Source organism: Diadema antillarum, unplaced genomic scaffold, assembly GCF_040938485.1.
Source record: "Diadema antillarum isolate AM-2024a unplaced genomic scaffold, OU_Dant_1.0 seq00001990_RagTag, whole genome shotgun sequence".
Lineage (NCBI taxonomy): Eukaryota > Metazoa > Echinodermata > Echinoidea > Diadematoida > Diadematidae > Diadema > Diadema antillarum.
In genome coordinates this window covers 720,964-734,107 of record NW_027272646.1, presented here as the reverse complement: position 1 = coordinate 734,107, position 13,144 = coordinate 720,964, and the positions used below count along the sequence as shown (strand labels likewise).

The 13,144-nt window shown below is 39.1% G+C and overlaps 1 protein-coding gene across 1 annotated transcript in view; it reads left to right on the top strand.

Annotated features, from left to right (window-relative positions):
• The first annotated feature begins 4,185 nt into the window (after window positions 1–4,185).
• The window catches only part of LOC139713503 (disks large homolog 4-like), a 236,241-nt gene continuing 227,282 nt past the window's right edge, over window positions 4,186–13,144 (top strand). Inside the window, exons 1-2 of the mRNA XM_071625229.1 lie at window positions 4,186–4,268; window positions 7,671–7,802. Of these exons, the coding sequence (XP_071481330.1) occupies window positions 4,208–4,268; window positions 7,671–7,802 (193 nt within the window). The 5' untranslated portion in view covers window positions 4,186–4,207. The remainder of the gene's footprint in view (window positions 4,269–7,670; window positions 7,803–13,144) is intronic.

The window sequence follows — 13,144 nt, the reverse complement described above, 5'->3', positions numbered from 1 at the left end:
TCCGAGTTGACAGTTCAGATCATGTGTATATGATGTAGACAATGTGCATCATTGTCGTCGGGCCGCCTGGCTTTTAATACTGCTGACGCTCATTCCTCGGGAGTTCTGAAGCGTGAAGAACTGCATCCATCCGTGCATTACTCTTTGTCTCTCGTGTCTGTCTCGCCCGCCCCATGTTCGTTTTTTATTCATCACCCCATTTTGTTGTTCCTTCTGTCACTCACCAGTGGTGTCTTCCGCTCCTCTGCCATTTGTCTGTCTTTGACAACCTCTTGTCAATCCTCTCAATTTTTTTTTATGGATGAAAAAAAAGAAAAAACGAAAGGCCAAAAAAGAAAGAAAAAAAGAAAGGTACTAATGTATCATTTCATCAGTCATACTGGGTACTAAACACTTATCCTTCTGTTATAATCCCATTATTCAACAAACAGGAATATGGGGTATAGTACTTAGCCAATCTATAGTGCCTTGAAGTTATCAGGGACGGGCATTACCACCAGAATTTGGCACATGAAGATGACTCATTTGGTACTTGAAAAAATGATTTAACAAACAAACAAATTAACATTTGAAGAAACATATTGACATTTGATCCATTGCTATGAATGAAGTTCACATTTGAATGAGAATTTAAGTCTTAATTGGTCATCAGTTTTGTCCTGATGGGGGAGATGTTTCGCAGAATTTTTGTGTGAAATGTGGTATCGTTATAAATTGTAATAAGATAAAAATTCATACGATCTCGGAGTTCAGGGTTCAATTGTCAAATTTTACTTCCCATTTAGTTTAATACTCAGGTACTATTTTACAGTGTACAAAATTTGTACATGCAGCTTGATTTCATGTTACATACTGTGTGTCATCACAGGTATTTGAGTAGTGATACATCATTTTCGGCAGTGACGGATGATGGTGGTTAGTACAGCACAGATGTGCAAAACAGTGTGGGTTGACACAATGTCCTATGAAGAGGCATGTCTTGTGATGTATGTAGCAACACCTCTTCCGAGTCTTTTCATTTCCCACATACATTCATGGAGGGGATTAATATCCAAGAAATTTGGACTCCACACGTGCACCTGTGTCTCCTCTCATCGTGACAGACAGTCTGATAGGATGGAACAACGTCGTTGCCAGGGGCGACCCAAGATTTTGTCTCGGGTGACTGAGCAAGAGTTGGGTATTTAGTCCGAGGTTTTGAGCTATTTTTACGAGCTTTATTTATTTTTTTCTCTCTCTACATTTTTTGATGCCTTGAATGTCGACATGAGTATTGCTGCATGTGTTCCAGATTGAAAGGATTGTACTGAATGCAGAGCCTCGCAGTGAGGCTATGATGGCATTATACACGTTGCCGTGGGCAGACTGAATGGGGGGAAAACTGTCAGCAATCCTATGTGGTGTGGTGGAGAAAAAAATCAGGCACGGCGTGGATTATCTCTTGAGCATGCACCTGTACACAGAAATTACACTCGTGTCTGTCTGTTTGTAGAGTGCCCCCATCCCTCCAGTACAGATTCACGTAGTGTACATGATGTACTAATAAGTTTGTCTACATCATGTAGTGTTAAATCCCTGCCTCCGAGTTTTGGCAGGAAATAGCTAGTTGAATTGCTACATATGTTTATTACTAAACCTCTCAAATTGGCAACATATGTACAATGTAAAAAGATTACATCCCTCTCAAATTTGCAAATTTGTGCAAAGTTCTTATGGGATTTTGTGCAAAGTTAATGACTTAACCCAGTTCCATCTACCTTTTTCCAGTATATTATATGCAGTGAAAATACAGAGTTGCCAATTTGATGATGGCAGGATGATAACTACTGCTGCAATATTATTCCAGGACTTGATGGATAAACCCTATCATTACCTTCAGCAACCTGCCTGTACATTATCGATGTCATTCCGACAGTATTACAGGTCTTGAGGAGTTACTATGCTACAACGCTATAAAACAGAGAGATTTTGTGATGAGACTCCTCCCCCCCCCCCACACACACACACAATATGCACATTTTAGAGCGCAAATTGGGGCTTCTAAAAGGGTAAAAAAATAAATAAAACTGTGCAGTTGATCATTTCATTGCTTATGCAACACAGTGTGGATGTTTGCATCTGTCCTGCAGGGGAAAAGGGGGGAGGGGCTAGACAGTAACTAGATTGTTGCGTACTGAGCGCTTGTCCAACTGGAATTCGTGGAAGTCGCCAAGAGCAAATCCGCTCAGTGGTTGCTGGAAAATTGACTGACTGAAAAGACTGCGCTGAATGAAAGCTCAAGCGTAGAGCAGGCCAGCGGTGCATCGAAATGTGAACCTAATGAGACGAATAATGCGAAAGTTATGAATGTTTGAATACCTGTTCACCATCCACGCTGTGGCATCCTACTGGCAGATGTAAAGTAGTTCTATTTTGGTCACATGACCTCGAATCTTATTTCTTTTTTTTTTTTGTGCACAGCACTCTTTATTTTGTCTTGATAGCAAATGACCCCCTATTTTTGTTCCCTGTAAATGTATGCATGAAAGTATCTTTCTTTGAGAGATGTGTGTGAAAATGCACTACTGTAGATTTGTATCATGTTTTGAGTGGATTTGCTGGGAAAACATGTTGTGAGATAAGAAATGGAGCCTTCTGTAGCCAATTTGTAGGTAAATTCAGTGTTTAAGCAAGGTGCAAGAACATTCATTATATTTCTGTCCAATTTGATCCCCCATCACTTTACTCTTGACTCTAAATAACACTAGAATGGCTCATCCAACTTGGTATCAGTTTGATCTACTGTACATACCAATCCTCGCCAAGCAGTTGCTCATACTTAAAGGACAAGTTCACCTTCATAAACATGAGGATTGAGAAAATGCAACAATATTAGTAGAACACATCAGTGAAAGTTTGAGGAAAATTGGACAATCGATGCAAAAGTTATGAATTTTTTAAATTTTTGTGTTGGAACCGCTGGATGAGGAGACTACTAAAGCTTGTGAGTCATATGCGTACAACAGTATAAAGAAAATGTAAAAGAAAATTCAACATATTTTCACTTTTTTCGCATAATAAAAGAGCACTTGACTTGCCTCTTTCTAAAGGCAGGGGGAATAATATTACCCATAACATTTGTCGGTAACGAGTCAGGGGAATGTGTACTTTTTTCAAAAGATGGAATTTTGTGAAATTCTCTTTATATTTTCCGTATGTTGTTGTACGCATGTGACATCTAAGTTATTCATACACTGCAGTAGTCTTCTCATCCAGCGGGTACTGCACAAAAACTTCAAAATTCATAACTTTTGAACGGATTATCTGATTTTCCTCAAACTTTCAATGATGTGTTCTACTAATATTGCTACATTCTCTCAATCCTTATGTTTATGAAGGTGAACTTGTCCTTTAAGTGAACATTTGCTGTCATGCAAAATATGATCCTGTAGATGGGTTAAAGCAGATCACTTGAAGATGATGAAAATGTGATAACCAAAGGAATTCAATCACATCGCAGAGGATGTTTTGGCTTTTTGATAATGATGCGAGAGATTAAACAGGGGCTTACGTGAAAACATTTGTGACCTTTAAAGTGTAGATCAGTATGTCAATCATCTCGCAAAAGATACATCCTGATTAGCGTTGACCTGTGTTATCAATGGATATCAATTCAATTCATATTTGTGTCTTCACTCGAGCCCTGCATGATAATATTTTGCTATTACCTGAGGAGGACAGAAGAGAGAATTTGACAAACTGCTCTTGTGATAAGTGTGAGCATGGCCCACAATCTGTCCCAAAGTGGCTCAGTTTTGTAAAGTGCAAAGACCCTTGATACTAGTCAGGATGGGCGATAATTCTCTTGTCTCTTGCGGCTGTCGCTAATCTCTTGCTCATGGACCACAGTGGTCAAAGGTTTTCACAAGCATCCAAATAAAATGAAAAGAAGCATTTAAATAAAGGCCACCTGAAGATAATCTCGAGAGGGAAGATAATCAAATGCCGCTTCAGGTGTTGGCAATCTTTGTCACGACTGCCGTTCGATAATTTCCGCTCTGTTTGCACAAGACTCTTGGAGGCGCCCTTCACGAGTTTGCGTATGGTGCTCTATACCGGAAGGGTGCTCCAGGAACGTAGGGGAACAATCCTTTGCCGCCACTGAGCGTACGCATACAGTCCCACTTGCAATTGAAGAACCAACTGCTCGTGGGGGGAAATTCCAGGCATGTCCGTTTCTAGTTATGAGAACGACGTTGACGCTATCGATACCACTATAACTATGAGACGTAAGTTTGCTCCTCGTACTAAACTTTGAGAAACTGGGCTTCTTCTTTTTTCTCTCCTTCTCCTCGGCAGGCAATAAGTGTACGGCCATGCACTTTGACCGCAGCCCTGTCCACACTAAGCTTGCGTCCTACATTGCAAGCCATATTTGAATTGCGGTTGATATCTCGTCTGTCCACTCTCTGTACAGTGCAAATTATTTTGTTCTTTTTGGCACCTGTGTATGAGGTTGTGTTGACAGTTACTGCAATGCAAGTTACCCATGAAATAGAGAAATCTTCTTGGTACCAGTATATATGTTGTTGTTGCTTTTTTTTTTTTTGGGGGGGGGTAAATTTTGTAATTGGATATTCCATTAAAAGGCAGAATTTCATGAATTGCATAGCAGGGAATTGTCTAGTTGACCAGAGGAGTTGTATGTACACCTGACTCCTGTTCAAGAGATAATAGTGTGCCGACTATTACTCTGGATTTCTACACTTAACCTCGGTCAAAGGTTAGAGTATTGTTTCAGGACAGTTTGATCAGCCAGAACTATGTTTACATTCCACTCTATATTCATTTTTTGTTGTTGTTTAATACATCTTGTTTTGAAATTGCAACATATCTCTGTTTTACATGGAAATGAATAGATTTTTTGCGTATATTTCTTTAGATATTTTCTGATTGAAAATGATATTGTGATGATGAATTCTGAGTATTCCTACAATAAAACCAACATGTTGACTATAAAAAGACATGTCCTGGATGAAAATGTACAGATTTTTGGTCAAATAATTTTTCATTTGATTGGATATTTTAAAAACTATATCATCATAATTGCTCAAATATCAAGTTTCTCTTTCATGGAGACAGATGGATGGTAAAGTAATACTTCTCTGTGCTGTTTCACTTATATATTTGGACAGCCAGTCATACAGAAATTTCATCCAGTGGCTGTGTCTTTCTAATCTCTGGTCTTGATTTTCGTCTGGAGAAGTTCAATGGGCAGGTGATTTTGATAGTGTCACACTGTAAAACATGATATATTCGCGGCATGAAATTTTCACGAATTGCCACTGGCGTTCAGTGCATACAGTGTAGACAAGAACTTTCAGGTGCATTTCAATTTCACGAATCTTGGCACTCGTGAAATTTTGGCGAACATTCCTCGTTTTACAGTAGTTCATCATGTGAATGCGGCAGATTCAGTGAATATTGATATGTGCTGCGCTGGGGAATCTACTTGGATATGTAAATACTGACCTGGGGCATCCGCTGATGTTTGTTTGATTATGTAACTCTCACGTAAATATTTGTCCATGTGGGACAATCCGAGCGTATGAGCAACCAAAGGTACACTTCATCTAGAGACAAACGCCACTGAGTGACTGGAATAGAATGGGAACACATCGATTCTTTTGTTGTCCCTTCGCCCCCCTCCTTTTGTCTGGTGTCTCTGCAACCCCCCCTTCCATTTTCTGACACATTATTGATGACAGCTTGTCCTATTGAGAGCAACAATAGACTCCATGTTCCATTCGTCAGCTGTCTGTATAGAATTACTGTCGGCATAAATGAGGTGCTGATCGATGGACCTACATTCGGCATCCTTGATTGACGGGGTGGTGGACACTTGCCTCTGTCGGGGCGAGCTTCTGCCCCCCAGTGGGGTGGGATGGAGGCGGGGCAATGTTGGCTGCAGTTTAATTCCCCAGAGCATTGATGACGGACACTGCCGGCAGACTTCAAAGTCGTTGGATCCTTGCTTGTGAGAAAATGTATACCAACCTATTTTACGGGGAAAAGAAGATGCACAAAAAAGTTAATCGACAACTCCTTCAAGAAGTGGTCATTCTCTTTCTCTCTAGACTTTTCACTCGCTCTCTCAATGATGTAGAAAACTTGAGTTTCCTTTTGGAGTCCCCTCTTCCGAAGTGAACAAATGAGGGGGAATCCAAACCACAATCTGCATGCAAGTTAAGAGAATAAAGTCAAAGAAACAAGAGCATACATTTGTACAAGTTCTCTGTACAATTAAACATACAAAGAAATCTGATACTTGTTATCATAAAACAGTGTGATGTCTGACTTTAGCAATTATAAATGTATTTATGCCAATTTGATGAGATAATGTCATTGCCTGACAGCTCTTCCATTGGTTTGTATTTTTGACAATTTTGTTGCAAAAATCATGACTTTTTGTCAATGATTTCACAATTGTTATTCTTGTTTCAAACAAAATTGAGGTTTTGAGAATTTGATGCTGAGGATATGATTTGTTCTCTCTGATTTCATGTGCAGAAAGGACATCTGATAAAAGTCTGTGATTACAGCCACTGTGAGGTATTCACACAGCAACACAATACACATCTTCAAACATATCACAGTTCATTCAATGTCTATGATTTTTTTGTCTCTAAGCATCATAGAATCATTGTATAAAGTTAGCCCATAATGGCTATGGTATAGAATTTTGGTCACCTGTACACTAACGTGCATGCATGCAGACACGCATAACACCCACACCCTAGAGTACACTTTTCAGCACACACACAACAATATCGATTCACATGGAGCAAGCTTTATTCTTCTTCTTTTTTTAGCATGCATTGAGTGTTGATATAATTTCTCAAAGTGAACAATATGAGACTGAGTCGTAAAATCTGTTTATACACAAGATTTCATCCAAGAAAATCCTCAGGATTCGGTTACAAAAAAAGGTGAAGGTTTGAATCCCTGTATAGGACACCATTCCACGTTTATGATGTGCCTTTCCCACGAGGATGTGCATTTTTTCTTTTCACATAAGCCGAGAACAGGATCCCAGAACTTTTTTTTTTCCAGATTTTTCAACTCCAAGGACAGTCTAAACCATTTCCCACAATGCAACAGCCAGAGACATCATATGACCCATTAAAATCGGAGACACATGACATTGTACTGCAGGCAAGCTACTACCGTGCCTTGCCCATATCTAGATGTGAGTTATTTTTCCAAACTGAAGAGCTCCCCATAAATCGAGTTACACGACAAGTGCCGAGGCCTTTGCAGTCTGGGGCCCCCAAATCATGCCTTGATGTGATGTCACGGTCTATATGCCACTATACTCTGTAAACTCTGTAAAGGGGGGGGGGGGGGGAGTAGAAATATTGTACTTATATCAACATTTAAAGGACAATTTTACCTTCATAGAAATGTGGATTGAGTGAATGCAGCAATATTAGTAGAACACATTAGTGAAAGTTTGAGGAAAGCCAGAAAGGAGAAGAAAATAGTCTACAGATTCCAGACCCATCTTTCTAGACTTGATTACGATGAGACGGGGAAACAAATGGGTGTAGCTGTGACATAAATATTAATGTTCCAAGCGAAATAAATCATTCATTTTTTCCATTTTTTGCTTGTATTTTTTTTTTCTCCAGAGGCCTCCAGGGCCCTAGAGCTCCTGGAGGAGTACCACTCCCAGCTGACCTCGCCGGCCGACAGACCGCTCCGCAATGCCATCGAGAGGGTCATGCGCATCTTCAAGAGCCGCCTCTTCCAAGCCCTGCTCGGTGAGCAAACTTTTGTTTTTCCGTAACTCTTAAAAAAAAAAAACGTCAACAAACGTGGGTTAGTCTCCTCCAAGGCTGAGCCACATTTTTTTTCCCTCTCTCTCTTTCATCCCCACACTGTCAGTGATGTGTTATTTGCAAATGCATTGAAGTGGTGCCGGGAGCATTTTTTCTTTTTCTAAGGGCAGCCTGGGATGAGACTAACCTCTCTATCAATGGAGGGAAACTCAACTCCATTCTAAATTTGACTATAATGAGCAGACGATAGAGTCAAGTCACATGAACCAAGCTGAAAGTGTCTTGAAAATTGAACACACCTGAAATAACAAAACAATGAAATCCATTTAATTCTGTAAGAAGATGTAATTGAAATCACTTGTGGTGGAAGCTTAAAAAACATCCAAAATTGCAAAGCACTCTAATTTCTCTTTCCAATATTTATGCAACTTTTTTGCTGATTCGATTTGTTTGGTGTGCACTGCTTCAGAGTTATAAATGTGGATACAGAGTGTGGTTTCTCCACATATAATACATTTATGCATTTTCCAAATACATTCACATTTTACTTGAATGAGGTAGGCCTACTGTTTGTACAAGTGGTTATTGCTTTGAGAGAAAAAAAATATATATTGCATGAATGAAATATGATTGAAACCTCTCAGAATTGCTACCTACAAGTAGTATTATAATATGAAAATATACTACATAACCCTGTGCGAGCCGCAGTAAGCCTCTGGGGCATGCAGTTCATATCAATCCTTTTTTGAAGTCCCTCATGTTTTTTTCCCTCAATTCTGTTCAATAACTGTCAATTTCGAGGTCAAATTTCTTCTAAATTTAGCCATGAGAAATGAATTCGGTGCAGTGCGATAATTCGCAGAATTATTCAATAGCTCTGCGTCTGTCTGAGGTGGAGTGAGTGCCGTACAACGTACCAATTTTCTGTATAAGATTACCGCCACGCTCGCCAAGTGAGGACTTGTGACTTGTCAATCTGGCTTGTCAACTGCGCCATGATACACCTCTTGTTATTAAAGAGACCTGCTTGAGATGAAAAATATGCTTACTTAGCCATACATTGTACATGTTGTACTGTAATTCTGTTTGATAAAAGAGCAGCAGTTGTTTGTGGGATTGGTAACTGTTTATGATTTCAAAGTTGAGGGTATGACACGTATACATGCTGTGTTTATCAAACTTGCAATCATTTGCAACTGTTATTTTGCATCAACGTCATAACTTGAGAAGAAATTGCCTGATTCAGCTTTTTTTTTTCTTTTTATGATTAATTTGCAGCATGTTCTGGCTGTTTTGACAATTTCTGTTGTGCATCATTTCCCCGACACTATTCATATTCACACTTTGCGGTGTATTTAAAGAGCATCTTTGTGACTTGCCATTAAAGGACAAGTTCACCTTCATAAACATAAGGATTGAGAGAATGTAGCAATATTAGTAGAACACATCATTGACAGTTTGAGGAAAATCAGACAATCCGTTCAAAAGTTATGAATTTTTGAAGTTTTTGTGCAGTACCCGCTGGATGAGAAGACTACTGCAATGTATGAATAACTTAGATGTCACATGCGTACAACAATATAAGGAAAACATAAAGAGAATTTCACAAAATTCCATCTTTTGAAAAAAAGTACACATTCCCCTGACTTGTTACCGACAAATGTTATGGGTAATATTATTCCCCCTGCCTTTAGAAAGAGGCAAGTCAAGTGCTCTTTTATTATGCGAAAAAAAGTGGAAATATGTTGAATTTTCTTTTACATTTTCTTTATACTGTTGTACGCATATGACTCACAAGCTGTAGTAGTCTCCTCATCCAGCGGTTCCAACACAAAAATTTAAAAAATTCGTAACTTCTGCATCGATTGTCCAATTTTCCTCAAACTTTCACTGATGTGTTCTACTAATATTGTTGCATTTTCTCAATCCTTATGTTTATGAAGGTGAACTTGTCCTTTAATATGCTTCAGTCAAGTTTCAAAGGGGGAGGGGGAGGAGATGGGGCAGAAAACTGGACAATGATTAAAACAACAAGTTGTGCTGGGCTTGAGAATGTTTTCTTCGACATGAAAGTCACTTTTTGGTCTGACGTAGCGTCAGTCACGAGAAATGGTCGAGAAGTTTTGTGTTTATATCATTCCGGAAGTAACGCGTTGAAAGAAAAGACCAGAGGGCAGTCAGTGTTCACTTTGCATGCCACTTTTTGATCTGTTATGTAAAGTATTATTTGATATTTTTGCGAAGATTTGTCTCACTGCCTGCTACTCTTAAAAGTCATCTTCTCTGGAATGAAAGCAATGGCAGTGTACAATCGTGAGGGAGTTGAGGAAATCTGATAACCACTCATTTAATAAAATTGAATGTAATGGAAGTCTACAATAGTGTAGCAGTCAAGAAAATCTAGATGACCACTCATTTTGAAATTGAATCACTGTCATCTCTTTATAAACAAGTATGATTTTTTACTTAAAGCACAGATTTCTCCATATCAGTCCTATAGCAAAACATGTTTTGAGCCATGTGTGTGTTTTCTTCCACTTATCCACATGATTAGGAGCGCAAATAATATTTTGGGTGAATCATTTCAAATGAATCTGGTCTGTGTCTCTTTAAATTTCTTGTTCTGGTTTTCGAACCAGCTCGATGACTTTGTTATGGTGAGGAGGCGCAGTTTCGATTTACCCAAGTGTGCTGAAATCTGAAAGTGAGATGTTTTTTCCGAAGGCGTAGCATGTCAAGAAATCACATTATCACTGCGAAGCGTAATCATGTTTAACATTCACATTTCGCTTGGATGCTCGTTGTAAAGGCGTCACACCAATATTGTCATTGCTCTGTTCAACAATGGGATCGAACAGTATAGGGAGCGTGCCAAATTGGTGCCCTGGATAATACGGAGTGACTCTCGGAATGTACTCCGCATAGCCCCTGGTCTGTCTGTTAACTTGAGAGCCGTTGAGCATAAAGTCCCCACGACTGAAAAGAGCGAGTACAGATTTTCTCACTTAGGAAGAGTTAGGGAGAACACTTTCGGAGCGGGGTTTTGAGCCGCTAAATCTTTCCCCAAAGTCGAAGCAACGAAAAACAGGAGGAAAAGGACGTGCCTGCAGTTAATACCCGGCCGACTAATTCTGTTTTTTGCGTTCTCTTGTGGTGACTTTGTGACAGCCAAGAATTTGAGCCGTCCTGAAGAGAAACACTCTCTCGGGGAATCCGCAAGAATGTAAACAGACGAACAATCGCCAGGCAAGAAAGAATAACACATTGTTAGGCTGAAGCGGAAACCGGGGCGAGCCCAGGAAGAAAAATGACAACAGTAAAGGTGTCGGGGTCAAGTTTCTCACAACCCTGGAATTTCCCCTCTGTTCATGACTCTTGACAATAGGATGACAGACAATTGTGGTACATGGCCTTGTGAATATGAACTTCACGAAATATTTACTTTGTGCAGGGTTTCATCGGTAACAGGCTAGCTTACAAAGTGTCTATTCAAAGATTTGAAGATCGATGTTTTGTTGTACTTATGTAGCTCCACATAGGTAAGATTACATTGGTTATTAAAGCTGTGTGTGATATTGACAGACCAATGCTGAAAAGGAGGAGCCATTGGCTATTCAATTCCTCCTTAAAGCTATTATGATATTTGGAATCCAGTTTGTGCCATTTATAGTTGTTGATATGTTGGGTAGGACTCACCCAAACTTCATGAGGAGTCAGTCGGGACCAACGTTCACACTGACTAGTAGGAAAGTATACATGTAGATTAATGATTTGAAAGCAGATGTTTGCACACCAGCCCACTGAAAAGTGTGATACAGATACAATTGAATTGCATGGATAAAGGTATGAGGCACATGCACAAGACTGATGTATTGATATATATTCAACAATCAATTTGATTAGAAACTGTATGGAAGGAGGGGATGGGAAAACAATATAACATTGTGGTCTGGAAACAACAATGATTAAAGACATCTGTTGCAAACTGTATTTATATTTTATACATGTTGCAACAAATATACAATGCTTGTATGCACATATTTGCCGGAATGAAGGATTTATACAGATGATGGAATTATTTCTTAACATACACTTTCATCTTGACTTCTCACATGATATTCACTGTTGTGACATGTATGTTTGGTACTAGTCTGCTGAGTAAGTAGGAGTAGATTAGAACAGTGCCTAGGTGTGTGATTTTGTGATTTTAATGCAGAGACTATCAAAGATCATGTTATTATGACCTCTCAGATTGCCTCATGGTATACAATCGGTGATATGTTTCACAGTTTGGAAAGCACTCAAGCATCGATGAATAATTGCAGCATTTGGATGTTGATGGGTTTACCAAAAGCTTACATCGTATATCAGAGAGTTAAGATTCTGCTGAACTCACCCCCCCCCACACCACCCTTCATGTCACATTTGCTGTCATCAAGATAAGCTCTTTAACCGTCGGACCGTGGCGGAGACTTTGAACTTTTTAGGTGCCATAATCTTGTCTCGCGACGATTACGATGATCTCGCCGGATCGGAGTCATCCGGGGAATGTCGGTGCTTTCATATTGCCCCAGTGAACTCTGCCAAGCATGTTGAGGATGGCATTAATATCAAATCCAATTTTTCAAGATATTATGATGTATGATATTCAGTGCATGCTCATCTCTGTTAAAAAAAAAAATACAACTACGGTACGTACACACATTTAAAATCTCTGTTTTGCTTTGGTCTAGTGTCAAATAAATTCATCTTAAGTGTATTAAATGCGACTCCAGTGTAATGAAGAACATTTACTCTCCTAATTTGAGGAATGCAGACACAGTTATAATGTTCTTGTCGTCCCATATTTCATATTTCAACAAAATGATCTATTAAATTCATGTTGGAAAAACTATCTTTATCGTTAGGAGAGCGTGGCAGTAGAAATAGGTATTTGGGCAGTGAAAGAAAATTACGAACTCTCTGACCAATTTTGGAATGGGTAATTCAATTTTTTAAACTTATTGTAGTATACTGTATAGCTATATATTATCTAATTTCATTTATTTGCAGGCAAAAGGCAAATGTATGCTTTGAAGTGTATTACTAGTTTCTCATTCTCATTTTCATACTCATTCTCATTCCAAGTTCTATTTGTGTACATTTGCCTACATGAATGTTTGTTTTCTCGGAGGGAAAAATATTTCGTTTCTTCCTCATACTAAATTATCAGTCAGGGATGACTGTGCCATTTTATCAAATAGATGACATCTTCAGTTGGAATTGCACATTCTAGGCTAAGGGTATAGCCTGTGATGGACAAGTGATATAATGCACCTGAGTCT